Source organism: Sphaeramia orbicularis, chromosome 3, assembly GCF_902148855.1.
Source record: "Sphaeramia orbicularis chromosome 3, fSphaOr1.1, whole genome shotgun sequence".
In the NCBI taxonomy this organism is placed as follows: domain Eukaryota; kingdom Metazoa; phylum Chordata; class Actinopteri; order Kurtiformes; family Apogonidae; genus Sphaeramia; species Sphaeramia orbicularis.
The window spans coordinates 49,687,552-49,713,939 of record NC_043959.1 but is presented as its reverse complement, the minus strand read 5'-3'; the positions used below and the strand labels follow the sequence as shown (position 1 = coordinate 49,713,939).

The 26,388-nt window shown below is 36.5% G+C and overlaps 2 protein-coding genes across 3 annotated transcripts; both read right to left on the bottom strand.

The window, feature by feature from the left end:
- Window positions 1–1,346: 1,346 nt before the first annotated feature.
- On the bottom strand, window positions 1,347–17,515 carry stk33 (serine/threonine kinase 33). 2 transcript variants are annotated; one of them, XM_030127397.1, is made up of 15 exons: window positions 17,459–17,515; window positions 12,230–12,337; window positions 11,630–11,743; window positions 11,405–11,509; window positions 11,092–11,230; window positions 9,216–9,301; window positions 8,470–8,557; window positions 6,942–7,017; window positions 6,751–6,863; window positions 6,553–6,638; window positions 6,394–6,466; window positions 4,435–4,568; window positions 3,754–3,840; window positions 3,306–3,408; window positions 1,347–3,183 (listed from the first exon to the last, which is right to left on the bottom strand). In XM_030127397.1, the coding sequence occupies exons 2-15, from the start codon at window positions 12,305–12,307 to the stop codon at window positions 3,146–3,148; spliced, it is 1,320 nt and encodes a 439-aa protein (XP_029983257.1). In that variant the 5' UTR covers window positions 12,308–12,337; window positions 17,459–17,515; the 3' UTR covers window positions 1,347–3,145. The 2 variants fall into 2 exon arrangements, with proteins under 2 accessions (XP_029983257.1, XP_029983250.1); XM_030127390.1 differs by having other exon boundaries at window positions 1,347–3,408; window positions 3,754–3,810.
- A 2,222-nt stretch (window positions 17,516–19,737) lies between these two features.
- rerglb (RERG/RAS-like b) lies at window positions 19,738–23,660 on the bottom strand. The gene is made up of 5 exons (XM_030130117.1): window positions 23,563–23,660; window positions 22,915–22,971; window positions 22,319–22,392; window positions 20,979–21,127; window positions 19,738–20,198 (listed from the first exon to the last, which is right to left on the bottom strand). The coding sequence occupies exons 1-5, from the start codon at window positions 23,612–23,614 to the stop codon at window positions 19,913–19,915; spliced, it is 618 nt and encodes a 205-aa protein (XP_029985977.1). The 5' UTR covers window positions 23,615–23,660; the 3' UTR covers window positions 19,738–19,912.
- Between the last annotated feature and the right edge of the window lie 2,728 nt (window positions 23,661–26,388).

Below are 26,388 nucleotides of genomic sequence, written 5' to 3'. Positions count from 1 at the left end.
TGAAATTGCCATCTGTTTCAAATGTTTACTTGAGGTGGGGTTCCCCCCTCCTCTCCTCCTCTCCTCTGGAAATAGAGGCATCATGGTTTCCTCCTGCCATTTGGCCATATGTATCTGTAATTTTTGTGTGAGTTGGGGAGTGGGGTGGGGTATGTGTACCCATACACACACACACACATGCATCTCCACAAGGTAACTTAAACATTGAAGGGGATCAGGAACATCAGCATGTGTGATGAGCTCCCACAGATAACGTCTCCGCAACATTTCCATGACATTGTAGCTGTGTTACCTCATTACCACAATGTCACAGCAGCAGTGTGAGGATGTTGTGTTTGGGGTGAGGATGGAGGGGAGTGTGTGTGTGTGTGTGTGTGTGTGTGGGGGTTCAGCTGCAGGTATCGGGCCTCTGCAGATGAGCTGATTAATTAAAAGGAGCGCTATTAAGGTTATTGAGATGCACCCCCCCTCCCATCTCTGCAACCTCCTCCACCCTCCTTAGTGGGTAAAGGTGGATGAACCACAGGAGGGGAAGCATCCTTGCCTCTTTTGACATTAGCCTACGCACACCCACTTCACACACCCCGCAATTCTCGCCACAAGTGCCTCTCTGCACCCCACCTTTGCAGGAGTGACACTCTCTTCAGGCTCCAAAATGGGGCTGCAGAGTTTTAATCCCTCTAGCCCGTCAACCCACCCACCCTTACTTCCATCTGTCAGGAGCGCTGCTGGAGGAAAGAGGGGAGTGTTGGGGGAGCAGGGGGCGCATCCCTTGTTCCATCCCGACGAATTTTCTAATTTCCTTTGCCTCCATGCTTTGTCCCAAATTCACGCCCCTTACCTATCCACCATACAGCCTCGCTCGTTCTGTCCCCCCCACCCCACCCCTCCCACCTCCGCTCACTGTTGTTTTGGCCACAAGAGTGGAAGTAAAACCAAGGGTTTCTGTTCATTGCAGCAAAACAAAACTGAAAGCATTAAAACTGCATGTAGTGTCGTCTCATACTATAAATCCATTGAATTCACTTTATTCTCTTGATGTGTTTTAGTCTCTTTAAATTAGTTTCTCCCCAAGACAAGCACTCCTATAATTTGCTGTAGGTCACATTCCACTTACACAAATCAATTGTGTGATTTTTTTTTTTTTCCTATAATTAATTAAAAGCACGAGACAATTAGGACCATATGCTAAAATCTCATCTCCTCCTCTGACAAAAAATAGTCTAACACACGCTCGTCTAAACAGTCTTTACTTATTCTAATACTCTATGTGAAAGGGGTCACTTCTAGGCATGTGTGTATGTTAGATTAAAATGTGTTGGTTAAATACGACAGCAGCCGAGAACAAGGTTTACATTTATTTATTTAGAATGGACCTACAAGACATAACCATACAGCATATTACCTGGTGACACATCACATTGACATCACAGTTTAATGAAGTCTCAAGCAATCAATTCTAATTACACATCTTCAGGTAGGAACTAGATAGTAAGCTTTAGGGACACCATTTTCCTGTCAGATTAGCTACAGGAAATGAATTCAGCAACTCACTACAGCTCCATCTGCTGTTTATTCTACCAGTTTGAGTAAACCAAAGGCATATGTCAATATTGTTGCAGTCTTCTTGGCAAGCAGCTTAAATCAAAAAAATAACTCGTGTCATTTTGTTCATAAACTGTAAACTGTTAATTATATACCTTCTCACTAAATATAAAACCTTGTGAAAACAGAGTGAACAGCCGTGCTGTACATTTACACATATGCACAAAAACAGAGAGCCCATGCATGAGCGCAGGGCCCCATTGTTGGCACTCATTCACTTCAAGATGCAAATAGGTGGATTTGAAATTCAGCCTCTGTGTGTTATGCTTGGCTACTTTAATGTTGTATCTATGCTGGGGATTATTCTCTCTACAGCGGAAAAACCTGTGCTTGAATGGCAGTGCCCTCAAAGTAGCTTCTACTGCTTTCAATGGCCTCCAAACGAGATTAGACCCGTGGCTGCCCTCGGTCCCAATCCTCTGCATTCAGATGGAGCGTAACCAGCCTGTGTGACAGTTTTTCTGTTTTGACACTGAGTGGGTACAGTCAAGCATTTTGGAATTGAGAGGTCAGAAGAGAAAAAAGAAAATCCCTATTGCTAACTGCAGGGTTGTAAAATAATATTCAATAAAATCTCCTGCATGTACTAATAAAATTAGGATATAATTATCAGACAAAACGATTTCCTGTTGTAGTGAATGTAAAATATATACAGTGTTTATACTGTTCTCTGTCTGTGATGATATTTGGCACGCTTTAACACAAACACAAAAACACCACTACCTGTTTAAAATATCCCTCAGCTATTAAAATATTAAATAATTAAAACCCACTACAGGTTGTAATCACATATCCAAATTCTGTGGAAATTAATTTTTTTCCATTTGTTTTTTAAAATATCTCATAGTTCACTGATTATATTATTACATCCCTGTAAACCTGTACCCAATAATAAATTCTTCCCAATGAAATAAATTAACATTCTTGTTACATAAGAGATTTAATTAGTTTCAAGTGACTATTACTTTCTATGTGGAAAAAGAACAGTGCATTTTAATAAAGAGGTGACATTAATAATGACAAGATATGCTGCTAGGTAGTAAGTAAATCACTAAATAACTGTTTTATTATAAGGGATGAGCTGTGCTGTGCTCAAATCTCTTGGGTGACTCCCTTTACTCGTCTGACTGCAGTTCAGAGCTTTATTACAAAAGCATTTAATCAGATGCCATCAGTAATATCTGAGCAGTATCTGTCTGTATTTGGGCTGCTTGGCATTCTCAAACAGTTGGCTAACAGCTAGCAGCTTTGCCCCATTCAGGGAAACACCGTAGATGAGAACTCCTTCCTTTGGCACGGGCTGCGCTGAGGTGAGGGCCTCAGCTGCAGTGGTCGGAGACCTTTTGGACTTTTTTCACACCTGTTCTTTTGACTTTACAGTCGCTGCTTAACCTAAGGTCAACATCATAAATGTAGAACCATTTGTAGTATTTACATTCACTTTTCTGTCCTACCACAGAATCACAAAGAATGACCAGAATTATATTAAAGTCATACCAAATAAACTCCAGTTCCAGTGAAGTTTTCCTCTTGTGTTTGCTCACATTCCCTTGCTCAGCCGCCTCTGTGCTCCTTCACCTTTTCCAAACAATCGGGGTTCTTTAATTGACCCCTCAGTCAGACGGGTTATTGGTCAGGTGATTTGAGGGAGGCAGTTCTATGGGTTTTCGAAGTAGAAGGTCTGTGGTCTCCTGCTTTACCTGGGATGGAGGCGGATTTTTTAACTGTACTGGTGTTCTTTTTGTCCTGAAGCCTGCACTGCCTTGCACTTGGCTGCATTGAGGGTGTAACGCCACATGGAAACTGTAGGGAAATGACTCGTATATTTATCTTACATAACAGAATTAACTACCTCATATATAACAAAACAGATGTTAACATCACTGTTGCAGTCTTTTTTAATAGGTAAATCTGGCACCATCTAGTGGCGAATAACATAGAGAGGCAGAGTATGGCAGTGTAGACGCACAAAGGCAGGTGTGTGCATACACAGCTTATACCTTATCATTTTATTTGAATATTGTAATACGTTATATCAAACCTACACCATTAAACACTAAGTGATGCATCAAAATGAATATAGATTACTTGTAATATGATCAGAGCATGAGTTGAAGAATAACTTTATATCATTTGGGTGAAACAAACCTTCGTGTTGGTGGCTTGAGGCAGTCTCTTAGATTCAGTGTCATTTTTGTGCTGGTCCTGCAGGCAGACACCAAAGACCCCTTCACTCTTAATTCCAACATACAGAGAGAACAACAACAGAGAAATACGAGAGATCCATACCTTGACTTTGTGACCATGTATAATAGATAAGAACTGACCTCTAGGTGAAGTTTTATATTGCTCTGTGTTTTCTCAAAAAGGTTTTAATTGTCACCTCTATATTGCAAGTTCTAATGATACAAGAATGTTGTAAAAATATAAATTATATGATTTTTAACCGGGCTATCAACACACAAAAATGCTTGTTTAACATTTAAAAAATAATCATTTTCAGCTATGAGAAATGGAAGGAAAATGTGCCAACTCAGATCTAACATAAGTCATAAATTATCCTTCAGTTTTTGCTCTAATGTGGTACACATGTAGATTATGGAAATTAAAGGAATTAATTATGAATTTTGGTCAAAATTTGCAATTTTGTAAAAATATTGTAGTTATGCCTAACATTTTAGCTGACATAGTTTTTAGCTGATAACTAAGTAAAACTATATAGTGACTTGAGAATTTTTAACTTTTTGTAAGTTTTGTAACACTGAGTTCCCCATTGAGAGAGCTCAAACATTTGTAATAATATGATAACACTTAGAAGACATCCAGTACCTGACTGGAGGAGGGTGTGCCTCTCTGGCTGCTGTCTCCTCTTGAGCTGAACTTGGTGAGGCTTCTGCACTTCCTGTCTGTAGAGGACTCACTAGGGACCAGGGGCAGGACCAACATGTCGTCAGCCTGGGTGTCTAATGTGAATTATTTGGATTACATATCAAGAACAATATCAACAACCTCATATGGTTAATTTATCTTTATATTTCTATGTTTCTCTGTTCATCTTTGCACAAAATTAAGTGATAATCAGATGCTTTACATTGACTGATTCCAACCAATTCCTTTGCATGTTTCACTGTTTTGAAACTTTGATCCCATTGTGGTGTCTGCTACTGAACTACTGCCATTTAGAGAAATTTGATTGTTTCAGTTAAAGTAACAAACAATTTTAGAAGCACATAGTTGCAAAATTATTGAATTACAGATAAACATATCAATGTCAACACATCATGGTCTTAACCTTTACATGTCATATGTTTTATTTAATGGTCACTGAAATGATCAAATTATAAACTTAAAAGCTTGAAGTAGGCATTAATTTCAAAGGAGGGCGATATTTGGAATCTACAGTCACGGAAAAAATTATTAGACTATCAAAAGTCATCAAAAACCCATGGTTATGCAATCAAGTACACTCTTGTGTGTATCATGTGACTAAACTAAACTAACCTAAACAGAGAAAAGAAAACATGGAATGCCTAAAAGCACTGTTTTTGTCAGTACAATGCCATAGCTATTGATGTAAGAACTGAAGTGATTTTGGTTATTATCAAGAAAACATGGAACATGTGTAGATATCTGCTCTTAAATTAAACTGTTATGAGCTATTTTTGTTGTTATCATTATATTTGTCCAAACAAATGTACCTTTAGTTGTACCAGGCATTAAAATGAACAAGAAATTGAAGAAAACAAGGGGTGGTCTAATAATTTTTTCCGCGACTACATATATATATAATACTGTGCAAATGTCCTCACCTACCTTTAGCTTTGTAGGTTTTGCAGGGTTGAAATATTCCTACATGTGTATTTCTCATTCTCTCAGATACAACAAGAAAATACAGGAAATATGTGCCCGGCCTTTAAAGACACATAATAACCTGAACTAAATGGCTTCTAAAGGTTAAAGTGACTATTTACTGTGACCCCTGACCCCATGACATGAAGCAGCACAAACAGTTAGAAACATCTGACATGTGTTGAATGAAACCTGGTTTTAAACATCAGAAAATTAATGCAATAAATCTCACATTGTCTGAACAAAAGGGTTAAAGACAAGTGCAAAAAGAGGCCACACTAAATACTATCACTTTGGTTTATAGAAGCTGTTTTTTATCTGAAACTTTTGTTTTTACTGCTGTACATACTTCACATACATCCAAATTCTGTCTTAATACAGACTAAGAAATGCATATGTGTGGTCATTATAACTTTATTAAACCTCCGAACCTAATGTTGGCCTTGGACTTTTGCACAGTACTGTATATTTGCAATAAAAGTGAAAATTTTGGTGTCAAATCTTAGAACACAAACGCCAACAAAAAACTTCCTTGCAATGTCTTTAAGTATATGTTTAACTAGTTCCCAGGATCATTCCTCATAAAGTTAACTGTAAACTTAACTGAATGTGAACTTTGTATCAAACGCAATGGCAAGTAAATAAATAAAACTAGTAAATCGTATACTGAAATTTATAGCTCATTTAATACTCCTCCATCAGCAGCATTATAATGTTCAAAAAGCAGAGCTGCAGCAAAGCGGTGATTTTACACAGGGAGTTGCGTTCCTCTTCAGAGCCAAAGTAGAGCATTTTGAAATGAATTTATTTTCATCTGATATCAGGTGATAAAATAACGGCATAGATAATCATGAAAAAGCTGTAATATTGTACTCTGATAACAGGTCGACCTCCACATTCTGCAGTTGGAATGAAGTTAAATTATTTTCACCGCCTTACCGTCTTCCTCCTCTAGGTAGTGACGCATCATGTCCAGCACATTGGATGGTGTCACAGGCAGAGTCATGTCACCCTGGTGAACAAAGCGCCCAATAAGTCCTCCTTCTGTGACTCGTCTGGTAAAATTAATGAACGCAGCTGAAAGAATTAGTGCCTTACTGTAATCCAGGGATTTTCCAGGAGCTGATTAGCTGACATGCGGTAGGCAGGGTCCACCTTTAGAAGGCAAGTCAGGACTTTTTTTGCTGTTGAAAAAGAGAAAAGGTGTGTAACATTCTGACCTGCCCATTAAACCTGAGTGAAAACGTTTGGGAGGTACGATAAATTCTAAAATGTGAAGGTGAAATGAGGGAACACCTGTATCACTGACTGTATCCCAGACTGGCTGAGAAAATGTGACTCCCTCATTCCTAATTTTCTCGAGCAGTTTTTCCTTGGTACTGGCCACAAATGGAGCCTTCCCACACAGCCTGTATGACACACATTGAGGACAGATGTTCAGCTTATACAGTGTGATGTTCGTTTAAAGTATGTGTGTGTCTGCTTACAGCATATACATGATGACACCGATGCTCCACACGTCACACCACTCGGTGTAACCACGACCGCTCATCATTTCCGGAGCTGAAACACACACAGAGACAAATATGTGTGTCGTATATGACTATGTGACGTCTTAAAACTGCACTGAATTTTGACTGTTATTGACCGAGGTTAGTAATATTTCAGTGAGCAGATCTCGAATCACTTAAAGAAACACGTGTCCTAACAGCACAATTACACACACATATCCCAAGTGCATGAGCGATGTGTGTGAAACAGTGATGCATACCCACGATTGGAGGCAGTAATGAGCCATAAAAGGCACCTACATTATTTGAGATAAAGGTTGAGGGAGCCCATTCTCCCTCTCAAGTCGTCAGATACTGGTGTTTTGTTTATTTTCAATGCCCGTGGTTATCCCTGTAGCGTCAGTTTTCATTGGAAATTGACAACAAGGGTCATGTGACATAGTTAAGCAGTTTGTGTGCTGTTATGCTGTGTTGATTTTTATATTTTCTCTCTTTGTTTTTCTTGTTTTAGCCATTCCCCCATTCTTTTTTTCCCCTACTCCTAAACCCTAACCTTTTTCCTAATCCTAACCAGACATCAAACATACCCCAAAGGTTAAAAACTGATGCTCAAGGGGTTCCCTAAGAACCTTTTTGTGCCCTGGCCAAGCATCAGTATCTGACAAGTTAAGATAAGTACAAGAAAAAGATGACTGAGTTAACCCATAAAGACCCAAACACCCACCGTCGACCAAAACCACTGACTGATCTATGTTTAATAAGTTCTAATCCACTAATCCTATTATTATGTTGAAATAATTGGTGTAAAATACAGTATATTCATTTTTTCATGGTCGTCAGATATGACCCATTTGGACGTTCAGAGGCTCCGTAGTGAATGTTGAAACACCGTCATCTTCTACAACATTCATTCACCAGTAAAACCCATCAAATTTGATCAATGACAGTGAATGGACACACTGGGTTTATGTTCAGTTAATGATCGATTTGACTGAAAAAGTCACTTTTTCTTCAGTTTTCTCTGTTTTTGATATAATAACTCTCAACTTTAATCTGAGCTTTTATGAACATCTACATGATCAGTAAATTAAATAAAGGAAAATAGATGATTTACACCAAAGAAAAACCAAAATACAGAGGATACTATTATAATAAATGCTGGTAAATCACTTAAGAAAGGTTAAATATATAGAAAAAATCAGCTGGGAACTGACATAAAAGTAGCTCTAGGTCTTTATGGGTTAATGCAAACAAAAATCTAAATTATGATTACCAGTGTAACAAGGGTAAAGCATACAAAATGTGATATGTTCCACATCAAAAAGTTGCTTCTAAACTTACAGCCACTATGAGTAGAATTTTTTTGACCAAGTAAAGAGACACTCTACCACTTTGCAATATGTCTTGCCGGGTTTAAATGAGTGGTCCTCATGCTAACTACCCCATCACTGTGTGATCTGTGCAGCCCTCTATCATGCTGTAGGACATACAAGTGTCATCATACCCATATAGGTAAGTGTCCCACAGACTTCTGTCATTATGTTTTCAATTCCAACGCCGTCTGTCTTCACTGATAATCCAAAGTCTGTCACCTGCAGTAGGTGGAGGACATCAGGTAGAAAAAGATGATACAGATAAACAGGATTTAGATGTACAACAGTGGCTGGACCAATGTTAAATCCTTTGTTTAAGGTGCTTTGGTCAGGAAAACAAGAATAGAGCTTGACTACAAACTGTGCTTTCAAGGCTTATGCATACACGTATTTGTAAAGGGATATCACAGTATTACAGAAGCAAGAAATAAAGAAAACAGAACAACTGTTCCTCTAAAATTTGTGTCATTTATGCTGTGCGATGACAACACTTTCTTTGAACGTGTAGCCTGTGTTGGTGTTTATTTTTGTGTGCGTGAGACACAAAGAAAAACAGAAAACAGACCCATTTGAGCCATTTATGCCGGGCCCTAGTCTGTTTCAGCTTGCACACCATGTATCTGCTTTGGCTGGCTCACTGTCAATGTGCACAACATGCTGTGCTTAGCTGGTAATTTGCTTAAAGATACAGTTGAGTCTCTCTGTGTAAAGGTGGACTATAAAGGAGAACCAGAGGGAGTCTGTCATAATGAGGTAGTAAAGCCTTCAGTACATACAGAGGAGATGTTGGCGGAAAAAAGTACCCTTCAGAGGCTTGTTTGACAGAAAACTGATTGATTGAAGAGGCGGTGATGAAAAGTTTGTGTCCCCATCTTACCTTGATAATGATCTCATCATTATGACCATCATCAAGAGGGTTTTTCAGCAGAATGTTCTCCAGTTTTAAGTCCCGATGCACTATGTCTGTAGACCGAACGAAGAGGAGATGTTTTCAATATACATTTATAATATTTCATAAGAATTTTAATATTGTATTTGAAGATTATTTCAGGGTGAGCCTAAGTTCTGTATTATTACCCTCATCACAACATTTTTCAGTAATTAACTACAATTTGACAAGCACAGTAGATGTTTGAACATTTTCCATGTGTGAACTCATTCATTCTCCAACAACTAGTTTCCAGGTGCAGCAGAGAGGCTGAGTCGAGTAGGGGATAAATTTCCCATGAGGATTAATAAGCACGAACATGACATAATACTGTAAAAACACTCTATTAAAAATAACACAAAGCAGCTCCACTGAATTTGTATTGTGTTATAAAGTCATCAAAAATAAAATATCAGAAAATAAGGCATGTTGCTGCAAAACATAACCAGATAAACACAATCATAAATGCATTCAGGGTTGGACCAGTAATGAAATTATAAGTCCAACATGTCTGCTAATGTCACTTGTAAGCAGTGTTTTTGCACACAGTGCTCTGTTTACCGTGTTTACACAAGGCTGGGCTGAAGGGCCTCGTTAACAAAACGTGGTGGAGTGAGAGAAGGCAGAAGGAAAAATACAATTTGCCCTGGGCAGTGCTTTTCACTGCACTGTTTGAAGCAACCAATTATACAATGCAACCGTGTTGATGGTGTGTGAAAGGTAAGTTAGACCAACTGTTGTGCACAAAACACCTGCAAATGTCCCTTTTTCATACTTTGTTGTTTTTCCTTTTAATATTTCCTGGTCACGTTGTGACATCTCGCAGCTCAGCTCAAGAATACAAACTACCTGGTGTAGTTAGTAATAATTAGTAATAATTATGAATAAGACATATAAGATCTTAGATGTTTGTTTTTGGTAGTTATAGAGTGATACAAGAGAGAGACCAAATCAGCTTGTTTGGTTCGATTTCTTAGATTATGACTGTATTCATTTAATTCACCTCAATCATGATGATTGCTTGTTCATTAATTTTGTTTTTGTTTCCTTTCTTTTTTTATTGGACTGATGAAAACAGTGAAATTCCCCCCTTGAGTCCATATTGTCTTGGCGGCCTACACTATGTCAAAACCATCCTTCTGAATCACCGCATTTGTGTGTATCAAAGTAAGGAAAACCACACAAAGGGACATTCTATGTGCAATCAGATTTATTAATTAGTGTTACTCCCCTGTTTCTTATAACTGTCATTAATGTCATTAGCCATTTTTAAGCAGATCTCATTCCCAGGCAATGTCTTGAATCCCTAACCTTAGATTTCACCACTAAAAGGGAAAGTGACATCTTTCATTTAATTTTCATTAAAATGTTTATGCATTTTTTATCAAATGGTTATTATTACTCTTTAATCAAAAAGAGCCATGCCCCTACAAGAAATTAAATGAAACTGAAAGAAACAATTCAGTTACAACCAAACTACAGGATTATCATAACTTAAACTTACTTAACATAAACTTTCCACATAACACAGTTTGAACAGGTTCATGGGTGCTTGAAAAATTGTATATCTATAATCAGTAAATGTAAATCTTACTATTCAGTAAATAGTACTGTCTATGATGGATTTGAAGTATATCAGAGAAACTCATCACCAACCTAAAAAACATTGGTTCACTTTTTCTTTTGAAAAAAGCCCAATATGTGACCAAGCCTAATGGGTGAACTAAACATAACTTTGGACACATGTACATCTTTAAATAAAGGCAACAATCCTAGAATGTCAAGCTAATTAAGGTGATCCTTAAAATTATGAAAATGTCATTACCTCTCCGGTGCAGGTAGACAATAGCGTCTGCTAAGCAGCGGATGATGTGCCTTGTATCATCTTCTGTTAAGAACTTCTTCCTTCTCAAAAGCTGCTTCAGTTCACCTCCAGCACACAGCTCAAAAACCAGATATGTCATCTGGAAACATAAAAACATAATGCATGCACCATACAGTTGGTAACTGGTACTATTTAAGCAGTTATACAAAGTGAAGATGAAAGTAGATTACAACACGGCACCTCCACTGAACGTCACACACTCACTCAATTAGGTTTGATATTAGTTTGTTATATGAAGAAAACCAAGGCTCACCTTTGCTGATTCAAAGATTTCCTTAAGATGTATGATGTGTGCATGATTCACTTGTTTGAGAATGTTCATTTCCTGATCCAACATCTTGAACTGCGAATTTCCTGGCTAAATGACAAAAAGTTATATCACACCTGATTGTTCCGCTTGATTGTGGCCTTTTGTTTCTTTCCAAGGTAGAGCAATGTAACAAAACAGGCCTTCAGGAAGGATGCCCAACACACTCACCTCTGGTCTGCAGATCTCCTTAATCGCCCATTCTGTCTGTGTCTCTATGTGGGTGGCTTCATAGACAACCCCAAATGTGCCTTTACCCAATTTCTTTCCAAATACATATATACCCTGATGAAATAGCAAAATAAAAATTAAACCATTGGTCAGAGACAGTTTTCAGTCAGTGTTTTTTGGAGTATTGCACTGCTTTAAATTATAAAAACACTATGTTTCACTCAAGATCTGAAATGTGAAAACATCCTGATTTCAAGCTTTCTAAAAACAAAGTTTTAAAGTCTCTGGAGCTGCAGAATATAGTATTTCTAATCAAGTTACAAATGATTAAGTTGCTGCTGCAGTTCGTTCAATCTCAGGTCTAATTAACTTGATCATTATCTGTGTGCATGCAAGGCTGAGCACTGACTGCTTTGGATTTGGCATAGGGAACAGTCAAATTCCCCAATGAAGGGGTCTACCAGCAGCAAAGTGAAGTTTGATCCTCTTCTGGTGCAGACAGATTGTACTGCAGAGGTCAGCTCAGAGTATGTGTGTTTGGGATGGTCCCTAAGCAGTACATAAGACTTCAGTAGACTCATGTGTAGGTGCTCTCCTCACCCTGAGGTCATTATCGTTATCCAGACGTGTGTAAGGCACATTCCTCTCAAATGTGTTCTTGCCAGTCTGCTGGTTCATGCCTAAGCCACTAACATCTGCTTGTGTCACCTAGAGATAGAGACGGCAGAATGCAGTCATCATTAGACCCTTCATAATGATAACACAATCACCATAAAGAACTGCTTTAAGGTTATTGATGCACCAACAACTATATAATTGTCAGAATCCAAACTGGATAAAAACAGCATTGTGAAACACAAATGTCATATTTTTATCAGTGTTTCTAGATCATTTTTCCACTATTTGAGATTTGACTGACACCCTTTTAACCATATCATGCCATTGCATCCCCTTCATTTCAAGGCGCTTCACTTCTGCTGGTACTTATCATCAGTCACTTCTTTGTGTATTTTAACACATGACTTTTAAGTGAATTTTGTGAAATCTTTGGAGGGTTTTTCCTGATTCTTTTGGAGGAGAGGCAGGTGGGGAGAGTCATCAGCTTCCTCTGCAGTCATCTGTATGGAGCTCCACCTAAAGCCTATGTAACTCAGCCAATAATCATTCCCTCAGCTCTGCACCAACACAACATCCACACAAATCACTCACTATTTCACTTCTGAAACCACTGATGGACTGATACCTCACACCTCATGTTCTTGTAATGCTATTGTTATCATTATATAACTTTTACCAAAAAAATCTCAGCAGTGAGCTAGGAGTTAGTTTGAAACAACCCAAAAAAGCAGTTTTTATAAATGTATTCCAGTTTGCAAAGCAAATAAATGGTTCTTCTTAAATTATTATTAGGTACTAGTGACTTGAATTGAACAGAAAAAAAGATTACAATTTAATCACAATTATTTGTACGACAATAAGGCTAACCATTACCTGAAAGGTAATTTTTCTACATAATTCCTTGTCAACTTTTCCCATATAATCTGCTGACTAGCTACATTTTCAATCACTTTTCATTCAATCACTTAATCATCTGGTCTATGAAAAATGGTCCACAAAACCCTGGATGGCATCATAAAATATTTTTGGTCTACAGCCAAGAATTACAGGTTCAAGTCACAGAGGGAAAAAAAATGCACATTTAAGGCGCTGGAATCTGAGAAAATTAACTTTGTCTTTAAAAAATTGTTCAAATCAAACATTGATCATCAAAATAGTTGAGTCATTTGATAGTAGAACCATAGTAAATTAATAATGGGTTCAGATATGCTTAAATATATATCGCATTCAAATAAAAGACAATGTTTTGTTATACAAGTGGTCATTCCTGCGAGGTAACACATTACCTACATATTTTGGAGATAATTCTTGTGGTGATTCTCAACACTACTTTTTTAAGTATACAGAAGTGCTGACATTTTACTTCTCCAAGTTTAACTTGTCATTTTTTTTATCACTGGTCTATGACCAAAGTGCTGTCTCTGTCTGAGCCCATATTAACTTTAAGCACAATTTACCCAGCTTGAAAAACAGTCTCTAAAGCCAAATTAAATGTAAAGCAATTATCAAGTGATGACTGGGAGCGATGAAGTGGATCCACCACACGCACAGCAATTAATTATTAACAAGGAAGCAGTGTCTTTAACCTCTTCACTCTGATGCATTATTTTAGCCCTGACAGGCCTCTCATAACAGGCCTGTCTCTCCCATTATCCCCTGTCTATTTTCCAATCAAAACGATTGTGACAGCCTCTGGAAATTCCAATCACCTCAATCAAAGCTCATTTGCGGTAGACAGAGGCATGTGATAAGTGTATCACTGAAGATTGAGGGGTTAGATGATAAGGCTTGTGTGCACCTACGTAGGCTTCATGTCTCAGATCTTTGGCACAACAGAAATGCAATATCAGGCTGAGGTCAGGGTGAGAAGCGTGACCTTAAATTGCCTGGAGGTGTCTATCTACAACTTCCAGACCTTAAGGTCTACAACAACAACTCAGGCACAAAACAGGTCATATATTTCTAATAGGAATTTGGTTACTAACTCTTATTAACCTTAAAATGTTTTATGATCTAAATTCTCCGAATTTTATCCAATAATGCCGCCAGACTGAAAAATTCATCTAAGAAATACTGCAGGTGAAAAATCACAGTTATAGACAGAAAAGCACAGCTGCAAATTAGCACAGGGACATGATGGTGTGAATTTTAAATGTCAGAGCCAAAAGCTAATAATTCTCCTCCACTATGCCAGTAAAGAATGTCACCAGGAGGAGGAACCAGGCAAGAGATTAATGCAGGCTTTTCACGATCCCAACAGCCTTCAGTGCAGGTGTCCTGACCAACATGCAACGGTGGTTAATGCAGTAACTGGGACATGATCACCCACCGGCTGCCCACTTGTAAACAAAACCAATTGTATTTGTCAGAATGAACTTCTATGATTATGAATTCTTCACTTACTGGCAAAAAAACAAACAAAAAAGAATACCTTCTACAGGAAAGGATAAATTAACAATGTGACAACATAATGAGCCTTGTTGAAACATGTATGCTGAAAGACGAGCAAACATCCCTCACACCCAAACCCCGAGAAGACACAGACTGTGGTCCACCTTTAACACCAAGTCTGCCTCATCTCCTATTTCAGCAGGAAGTAATTAGAGCAAATGGGTCATTACAAGTCCATTCTTGCCTCGTCTCTCCATCATTCTGTCAGAGAATAATTCCTGTTTATTTACAGAAGAGACCGAAAAGAATATAGTGACCAGAGGAGATTGTGTAAAATTTAAACCCACAAAATCATCATCACCTTGAAATACAGACGTACAAAGGAGGAAGGATTCTACCACTACCTACAACTCAGTCAATTGAAAATTCTATAATTAAAAAATTAATCAATATCAAAAAATCAATATATGTCATAAATGTCTGTCTGCCTACACAAATAGTTGAATTAATTGGTCTTAAGCAGCTCTCTAATGACGGCAGATCTGACAAATGTAACCAGCAGTCACTCCAATATAACCTGAAAATCAAGCAAAAAGTCTCACTAACTGCAATTAAAATGTACATTTCTATCCGTTTTGCTTGAGCCCAAACATTACATTTTCCTCATGTGAAACTTAATCGTTTATTGACAGCTTGGCTTTGATGACAAATGATAAACCTCACAGTCCTAATGAAGCATGGAATTACATTACCTGATGAGGCAAGAAATTGCATGTTTAGAATGCAAATATGGAGCCCATCTACTTCACTAAGTTACGGGGTGAATCCTAATATTATGCAAAGAGATTATTAAAGCTTGTGGTATAAATGTAATATACCGCGAGCACATCAACATTAAGATATTAAAGCGCATAAGGAGACTTTCTAAGAAGCTGTGTTACCTGTCAGCTGACAGACTGAATGATGGACAAAACAGGAGTTGCCTTTCTACACTCAGCAGTCAAATAATGCATGTACTATTCCTGTAAACAAACCTTTTAAATGCCCCTTCAAGAATCCCCTCTGTCTTCAGTGGTCATGTTTGATAAGTGTCTATTGGCATGAAAACATGCTTTGCCAAAAGGAAGCAAAAGATCAAATCCTGCCATTTGCTCAGAGCACTCCACATGTTGCTCGGAGATAAGGGCCAACAAATTTAAATTTTCTCATTGGTTTAATCCTGGTTAAAGCTAATCTCTGCCCTTGCTGGTCTCAGCCTTGGGAGGCAAAGAGGGCAGACATCTAAAAAAAAATGTAGGCCACAGCAGAAACAAGAACAAATCAAATTCATTTTAGTGAAAACGTGGAGAAACGCTCAGCACATTCATATCAGAGTTTGTGTACATCTACACTGTTGTAATTCTACATCCATGGTCAACATCAAACAGTGAATTCAGTTTATAATCAATTGTTCAACATAAAATTTAACTCTATGCTGTTAATTAATGTGAATAAAACATCGATATAAGAGGGTAACACATGGGTGCAGCACTCAAACCATTTTGAGCAATACTCAAGCCAAAGTAATGTCAAATCAATGTGGACAGCTTTGACTAAATGACTTTATTACATATAACAGTGAACTATTGTCCATTTATTTTCTGCTCCAATATTTTCAAAACTTTCTACACAGGTACATGGGAAATAATGGGTTGAAATAATGTTATACTTAGTTAAGATTGATGCCAGCTTTACAGGAATGTGAAAATTCATCAGAGCAAAAGGTGGCCACTTTGAAGAATCTAAAATATGAAACATATTGTGATGTAGCACTTTTTTTTATTTACTACATAATACCATACATGCTTCTTCATAGATGTGATGCCTTTAATATTCAACAGCAAAATAGAAAAAATAAAAATAAAAAAAAAAAATAAGGGAAAAGCATTGAAGGAGCAGGTGTGTCCAAACTTTGGACTGGTAGTGTAAATATAAATATATAAAAATATGTTTTGCAGGTACACCCTCAATCCACAAAGCCTTCACTTAACTCTGCAAAAAAAAAAACCTTAATGGAGATGTGTTTTAACCCAGATAGCATTTGAGCCCTCTGGAAACCTTACATACAACAACATGCATACAAATATTAGAAATCAAACAATGGAACATTTTTGCTGTATTTTTCCATCACTCTTTAAATATATATAGCTTAATCTGGCAAACATAGATAGGCTTAACACAGATGCCAGGAGGGGCATGGACATACAATATCATTATGTGTTATCATCAGATCACACATTAATTTGACACCAACTGCTCACCTAACATCACAGGGTTTGACATATGATCTGTACTGTATTAATGGCATTTATACACCATGTCGTTACATGTATTTTGCAAGTGATTATCTAACAGCTTCAGGTTAACTGAAACCCTGAAGGTTAAAATAGTTTTTTTGTATCTGAATTACAAGTCAATTAGTGAATTGCAAGATACAACTTGCAGCATTAGCAAGCTAATAATGTTGGTTATAGCTAAATAGCATCTAAAAAGCAAATTATATTTAACACGAAATGGTAAAAGCTAAACAGTTGTAACATTACACGTGATATTCTTGCGACATTACTGAAAAAAAATATAAGGAAAAGATGATAAAATGTTGGAAAAAACATAAAATTCTCTGACAAGTACCATGACCCACAGTACACGTTGTCATGGCAACCAAGCCTGAAGTTGTATAAACGTTTTCGCTTCATACAAAACCTTTAACAATTTACCTGTATTTCTACTTTGAGAACACGATGGAATATAAACTTAGCTAAACAAACGAAAGTCTATTACCTGGTAGAGTAGTTCATCAGTACAACATCAGGTCCCGTCGGGTCCTAAAGGTAAAAACTTTTCGGCGAGTGACTACGGAAAGCGAAGAGGGCCAAACGTAGAATGAATGAAGGTTATATGTGGGACATAAAGGCCTGGAGCGCCCCTGGTGATTCGTTTGCCTGAAGATGAAGCAGCGAAATGTACTGTGTTCTGTATTAAGAAAGAAACAGCAGCTACAGAGCTTAACGTCGTCCACTTTGTGCGATAATGCATTAAATGACTCATATGTGAATGAGAGCCGGTTCTGGTGTTCCGGGTTTGGCTTGGTCACTGTCTCCATCTAGTGGATAAAACTGTTAAAGCTGCCGGCACATGTGATCGAAATATTCTTTTGTCCACGACCTTCTTTGGGTCCATCTGTCCTGCACAAAGCTTTTATTAACCCATAAAGACCCAGTGTTACTTTTGTGGCAGATCCCAAATGATTTTTTCCTCTATTTTTACCTTTTCTTTAGTGATTTATCACCATTTTTTCTAATAATATAGTCAGCATTTTTGTATTCTTATATGAAAATAAGGCATTTTTCTACATTTAATTTCCTGATCATGATTGATGTCCATAAAAGCTCAAATTAAAGTCGAGGGTTATTATATCAAAAACAGAGAAACTGGAGGAAAAGTGACTTTCAGTAAAATATATCATAAACTGAACATAAAAACAAGTGTATCCATCCACTGTCATTGATCCAACTCCGTTGGTTTTACTGGTGAATCAATGCTGTAGAAGATGACGGTGTTTCCGCATTCACTACCAAGCCTCTGAATGTCCAAATGGGTCATATCTGATGACCATGAAAAGATGACAAACTGTATTTTACACGAGTTACTTACACGTATTGATAGGATTAGTGGATCAACAGGTTTTTAACTTTTTATATCAGTAAATTATTTTGGTGGCCAGTGGCTGTTTGGGTCTTTATGGGTTAAAAATGTGAATTTCTTCTGCTATTTTTTGATACTTGTTGCTATTTTTTGATACTTGTTGCAAATCTTTAAGGAATAAATCCATAACACTCTGTTAAAATTAGGTAAATACAAATACGTTATAAGATTAACCCATAAAGACCCAGTGCTATTTTTGTGTCAGTTCCAAAATTGACTTTTCACTATTTTTGTTTACTTTTCTTAAGTGATTTATCACCATTTACTGTAATATTATTCTCTGTATTTTGCATTTCTAGGTGAAAATCAGGTATTTTCCTATAATCAATGCACTGATTATGTAGATGTTCATTAAAGCTCAGATTAAAGTTGAGGGTTATCATATCAAAAACAGAGAAAAGTGAAGAAAAATTTAATTTTTTATGCAAAATATATCATTAACTGAACATAAAATAAGTGTGTCCATCCACAGTTATTTATCGAACTCCATGGGTTTTACAGGTGAATCAATGTTGTAGAAGATGACAGTGTTTCCATGGCCTCTGAAAGTCCAAATGGGTCATATCTGATGACCATGAAAAGATGAATAACTGTATTTTACACCAATTATTTACATGGATTGATAGGATTAGTGGATCAACAGGTTTTAAACAGTTTAGGTCAGTTGATGCTTTGGTTGCCAATGGCTGTTTGGGTCTTTATGGGTTGAACATTTTGTGTACTTGAATGTCTCATTCATTCTAATGTTCTATTTTACTTGCATACAAAATATGCAAAACACAATTTTACAGTCACGTAAGAGTTTGGCTACTGCAAAGTTCACAGCAAACTGTTTCCAAAATCTAAACCATTACTTCATCATATTGAATAATGCTTCTTTAAATTGGTTTGTTTTTCTTTTTGTGATGATTTTATATAAACACATAAAACATAATGTACACTCTTGCAGTCATGTCTTATAGCTATACCACTTCTTTTCTCCAACTACTTTATAGAACGACAGGAAATGTACTGGGGAAAAAACATTTTAAACCTCCAAAACCATTTAGTTGGAGATGTTTGCATGTGATTTATGGCGATCCTTGAAAGGGGACCTCTGTAAATCTTTAACCTTAACTGTTATTTGGGCAGATTGAAGTTTAATCTTGGTGTGGCATTTAACAACACCCTAGCAAACCATATTTTAAGTTGCTCTAAAAGAATTTAATCTCCTTCTTAATGCCTGCTTTTTGTTGTATATTTTACAGCTTTATACCAGGAAATCTAGTGCAAAATCTGGTGTGAAAAATTATCTTTGTTTTGACATCATCTCCATCCAAATCCAACTGAAACTGATTAAAACAAACAATATCATCAAATTCTTCATTGTTTTTTTTTATTAAGTGTGGAATTGAATACATTAATTTTCAGTTGTTGGGGATATTTATTAGAACATTTATTGAGCAATAAATGTTACCAGTAGAAAATGCCGAGAGTATCCAGACAGACAACATGTTTGGTTACATCCATTAATGTAACTGATTTAGTCCCTCAGACAGACTTCCGCCTTTTGCCAAAGACATTATTGATGAGCTTGGCCATTGATTTGGAGCCACTGTAGCGTCTGCGGTCTGCACGGTGCTTAAGGTTCTCCATCACATGACGGATGAGTTTTATGAAGAGGTTGGATATCTCCAAATAGTCTTCAGCTGCAGACACTTCCTGGAAATGGCATCGGTCTTCCTGAGCTGAGGACCGGCCTTCTTCCTCACATACCTGCCGAGCGTTGCACAGGTCCTGCTTGTTCCCTATCAGAAAGACTGGGACATCTGCCAATCTGTCACAGCAGAGTGTAGCGTGGTTAAAGAACAAGCAGTAGACCTGAACTTGTCCAAACAGATTCATAACAGTGAAGAGCAACAATTCATCAAGTTCAGAAGCTACAAAAGCTTGATGCACTATAGTTTTATCCGGAACATTTGTTATCATAAAAAGCTGCCAAAGTCAAGTAAATGAAAAGTTCTCTTTAAATTACTCAGTGTCAGACTTTGCTTTCGCACTTTTTGTGTTTATTATTGTTAAATATACTTCTGTAATAATAACCATGACTGGCTGAGTTAAATATGTAAACTACGATGTGAAATGTTATATTGTGTGTACATATGATATCAGAGAAGTAAAATTCAAGTCAGGAAATGACTCTAGTTAAGTTCACTTGAGTTTAGCTTGTGCAGAAATGGCCAAGAGAGCCACTCAAGCCACAAAAAATAAGTGATCTATTTCACATAATGCATAAAAGGAGGGAAAAACTTGAGTTTTCATCCTTTCTAGCTGCTTTTTTAAAATATATTTTAGTCCGTTTCAACATTGATAAAGTCCGATTTGATCAAAACAGTATACTTGTTTTACATATGTTTTATACTGCTTAGATCAGGCCTCAAAGTGAAACTGTCCCGTTACAGAACAATGTGTTGGACGGTTGATATGAAACCTGCAGCATACCACATTGATCTTTACTTTGATAGGACCATAAATTCATCTCAGGAATGGGACTCATTAGTTCATCAAAGTAAATCCCTCAGCTCGGCTTCATTCCCAGCAGGCCACGGTCACTCACCCCTTACGGTGCTCCTCTCGGGTCTCTTTGATCTGCCGCAGGACGCTTTTGGCGTGGAGAAAGGACATTCGGTCACTGATGTTGTACACTACCACAAATCCATCTGCCCAGTTCACAGGCTCCTCCAAAATACATCTGCTGCCTTCAGTCTGACACGGAAAACATGCACATGAAGTTCAACAGCACACAGTCAGCTGATTTGATCATGAAAAAAAATTATTTGCTGTTGACATTCTGTGGAACGTAGGAAAAACTATACCAACAGTCTATACAGAAGCACTGAAATAAACAGAAAATGTAATGCCACTGGTCAACAATTATTTATCTGTTTCAGAGATTAAATGTGCTCAATCTGACATACATTAATGAAATGAACTGGAAAACAAAGGACAAAAGTGTTGGTTAGATGTTTTCAGTGTATATGATAAAGTGTGTACACATAGATATTGGTTTATGTACAGTTATACAACAGATTTATAAATCTGCCACAACAAATAACCTATAAAGTGAATGTATTGTAATGTTCAGACAGTGTTTTGAAGTAGATCATGTAGCTTTGAGACAAATATTCCTTTTGAGTAAATCCCTTTCTCTCATTTATTCTCACATTTTCACATTTTGACTCAAGACTGTATCTTCCAAACTACAACTAACAAGCATTTTTTTTTTTTTTTTTTTTTTACACTTTATTTATACATTTTAGGGTTTTACATATCACACAGTAAGACAAAAATACATAAAACAAACTAACTTTAAAATAGTTAACTCAAGGTTTATACAAAGTACTTATAGAGCCCAAAGATAAACTTAAATAATAAAAAAAAACCTTAAAAAAAAAAAAAAAACTATGAAAAAGCACAAAACTTCATCACTCAAATTTAAATACACACAAATACAAACAATGAGGTAATTAGTGTCACAGTTAAATGTCCACCAGAACATGCCAATCACCAAAGAGGAGGTGCTTATTAGGGGTCATCTGAAGTTTTAGGTGCTCCAAGATGGGCTTCCATATACTGCAAAATTTATGTGGGTTTCCCGACACCTCATATCTCAGCCTTTCAATGTGGAGTATTCTGATAAATTCTCTTAGCCAAACTTCAAACATAGATAGTTAGATTTTCATAATTTTAAGATACATTTCTTGACAATGACCATACAGCTAACCAGCATTTTTGACTTAAGTTTTCTTTATTAGTTAATCAAACTTGGTAACATGTCACTACTTTTATTCTGTATACATTTCACTTATAGACCAGTGTTTTCTGGCATGTTTTCTCTTACAGCTATAGTTTAAAAGTGACAGTTTTCAACACAATATAATATGTCATTTTTCCCACCTGTGAGCATGGATCAAATATTTCCAAGTTTAGTTGTCTTCCATCAATGGACAGCCTTTTATGGTATAAGCAATCTGAAACAGATTAAATATCATATGCTATGAATTAAATGTAAACTGGTGAACATGAGTGAAGTGAAGCAGAGGGTTCAACACTGTAAGTCAGAGAATACAAACCTTCTAAAGGAGGGGCAATAACCACTGCATGGTGCCAGTTTAGACAAACTATGGAACAACTATTACTCTAATCACTGTGGTGGAGGATCTCTCCGTGGGGGCAAACAAGCTAATTAATTTAAGACTGAATTGGAAAGTCTGAAATGTTATACCCCTCTGCAAACTGTAATTCCATTACAGTCAGTCATCGTCCAGGCTGTAAGATAAACACTGAGTGATGTAAAATGTGCATGACATTGACTTCAACTCTTTTGAAAAAGACTGAAAAGCAGGGTTTGTTGAGTCATCTTAAACTGATATAATATGATTAGTGTGGGGCCAACAAAAATACTGTGGAAAAACCCATGAGGGCAGTATATGTTCTATCTTACTGTAATATGAGAACTTTACACATTTAATGAGTCTATTTAGTGTACTTACTGGCACTGGAAGCATATTCTCCAATAAAACGTTTTGTCAGGAATCTCACCAGAACAGCTGAGGGGAAAAACAGCAAGAAAGTTAGTATGAATGAATAAGAATCATTGTATAGAGCAAAAGTTGGAAAAATGAAAGCTGTCATCACACAGACACATCATTAAATATAGAACTTTATAAATGCATCTTTGTGTTAGAAGTGAATTTGAAACACTGGCACTTTCACACAGGATAGAAACTGCTATCAAATGTAATGTAGAAAAAAGATATGATTGCAAAATATATGGTTCGGTTCAATATATAATTCATTTTAAGTATATTTTCTTGTTGAATGAATATTGTTCCATTTTTAACACTATTTAATGATCTCTGACACAGTTCCATTGCTGGGCACAAAACTGATTAATCACAATGCAATCTATTTTTTTTTTTCCAAAAGTAAATAATGTGGACCAGTTCACCAGTCGTTTTACTATATTATCACTTCAAATTTTCCTATTTCTCTCCTGGTTTGATGCATCAGCATATCACATACATTCAGAGACATAATGTTTAAGCTTCTTTCACGACTTTACATATTTCTCGATAACAGACAGCATCAGATTAGCAGATTCATAACTGTTTTCATGGTTAAAAAATCCAGTTGCTCACCTGTTTTTCCAGTGCCCTCACTCCCCAGTAGAGCCAACTTGATGTCAGTCATGACGATAGGTGGAAAGTGTGAGCTCTTTAAAATCTTCCTTCTCCGGATCCAAACTGCTAAGAAATGTGTTTGGAAAACCTGCCTCTCCACCAGACGTCTCTGATGAAACTGAAAACACACAAAGTCTCTGCCCCTTCTCAGCCAGAGAGAAAAGGGTTTTCAAGTAGAGAAAAAGAGGTCGACCGACACAGAACAGAAGATACTGAAATATGTAAAACAATAAAGTTGAATCATACTGAATGTAGTTATGTGCCTGAAAAGTAATACAATTTGGTTCTTTTGTGAAGAAAATAAAGAGGTAACACATAAATCAATAAACCATAAATCAAGTAGCATTAAGTTTTTGTTTCAACACAATGAATTGATCATGTATGATTTTCCACAGCAACAGAAAATGTAAAATATTAGATGACCACACAGAGACACCAAACTTAGCTTTCTTCAATGTATGGAACAGCACAAAAAAAACCTTCAAATGTAGATTTTAAAACCTGCTTCAATAGTCAGCGCTCATTTTTCTTCTTTGTCTTCCTTTTCTGTTGTGTGTAATTATTGTCAAGTAATGTTTTAGTCCATGTCTCCTGAAAAAGAACCAAAAAACCCCAAACGTATCACATCTAAATTTATTGTGTTATTTAAGAAAACAAATCATGTAGTCTTATTAAAGATAATATTTGATCCCTTTCACTGAAGACCTAGAAAATATTCTCTTACAGCACAATAGAAAACTTGACTACCTGTCAGTACAATTCAGCAATAACACATCAGGGATTTATCTTAAATGCCGTTTTTAACCCATTAAACCCTCCTACTATTGTTTGACTAAATCTAAAACAGATATCCAGACACCAAAATACAGCAGAAAGGAATTTTGTGCTGCTCAGAGCACTACGAGTGATTTCCTTTAAAATGTGAGTCACAAAAACCTCATTGTTTTACATGTAGTAAAATGTTTTCTATTACAGTCTTTTGTGTTTCTTACTCCGGAGTGTTTCCTGTATAGAAAGCCTCAGAGACAGTTCAGATGCTGCAGGAACACTATTATCTTAGGTGTGCTTTTACTGTTATGTCTATGTTTCTCTATATATTTTATGCTTACGCTTCTGAATTGGGAAAAAAAAAAAAGCCTGCCTATGCAATTCACCTTTGTTGGACACGTTCCTACCAAATCTGCACAAATCTTCTTCTGTCGTGCCTTACAATAACAAGCTCCATTTAGGCCTCCGTTTCTTCTTTCACTACTCAGAGATCCAGACAATGTTATATCATCCAACACAAACACACTGGGTTTATTATCCCTCTACCTCTGAGAGGGATTTCAGCATGAGATATTTCGATCATCATCTGTGAGTTGATCAGAGCAGACACAATGGATTTAGAGTGGAAGATGGAGCTCATGTGATGTTTTCATAGGGAGAAATTTTTTGATGTTTTATTCATTGACCCTCAAACCTTGTCAGAAGCCCTTAAAATTATGGAGAATTTTATCCCCATTGAAGGATTTGACACCTTATATTGTCAAATACATTTCTGAGTTATGAAGTATTTCAAGGACAGCTCATTTTTAACACATTAAAGCTGCCAGAGTTGAAAACACCATCCAAACAAAATATTAACAAACTTGATTTAATGTAATTTGTTTTTAATGAATTGTATATGACTCTATCAAAACTGAAAATACACAAACTCAGCAAATGGCTACTGGTCATTTAGGATAAATGTTTAGAGTTTACAGAGATTTTGTAAAGTATGCTTCTGCTGCATTTATATATCTCTTGTAAAATATACTGGTAGTAACACTCGTCTACAATTTTATGGAAATAGTCTGCTTCAGACATAAAATGTGTTAAATAGTAAGCATCTTAACCCTTTCATGCATGAATTATGAGAACCTTAATCATGATTGTTTTCCTGAGTGTTTTTATCCCTCTTTAGGCAGAAAAATAATAATTCTATTGATTTTTGTTAGCCTATTTTTATGGAGTTACAAAAATGTCCACTCAGCTGGACACCATGCATTTAGTTTTAGAACCAAAGAAACATGTATTTACTGATATACTGTGTGAAAACTATGAAATAAAAACATTTTTAATGCTGCTAATCTGATATTTTCTCACATTTTAACATACCTGCATGGAGATAATATGCAAAAAAAAAAAAAAAACCCTGTTAATTACAGTCTAATAGCAATTAGCAGTTTTTTTTTACTCTCAAACATCTTACTGCAGATCAGGTTTATCTAGACCAGCAAAGTTACAGTAATAGTATGAATTGCAGTATATGGGATGATGCACAAGCATCCACTGTGTTGGCTGATATGGAACTAAAACAGCAAAATCCATGAATATACAACAGAACACTTTTGAACAGCTGTCCGCTGTAGTGACCAGTGTGCATGAAAGGGTTAATAAGATGAATAGGAAAACATAGGAAAAGACACAAAAAGTGCCGACTGGCTAATGTTTTTGGTGATATATGATAAATAGTGACATAACCACACAGACATTTTACAGAATAATAAACTTACACAGGAAGCATTCTGTAAAGTGAATGTATGCTGATGTGCAGACACTACTAACTCAGAGACAAATGTTAATTTTATAATTATAACATAATTCTGTATCTCATAAACTGTAGCCAACTAGCAGTTTTGACTTATTTTTCTTAGTAATAATCATAATTTGGTAAAGTTTTGCTACTTTCATTCTAGAAGCATTGTCCTCATAGATAAGTATAATCAAGAGCTTGAAAAAAAAAAAAAAGAATTAGGTATG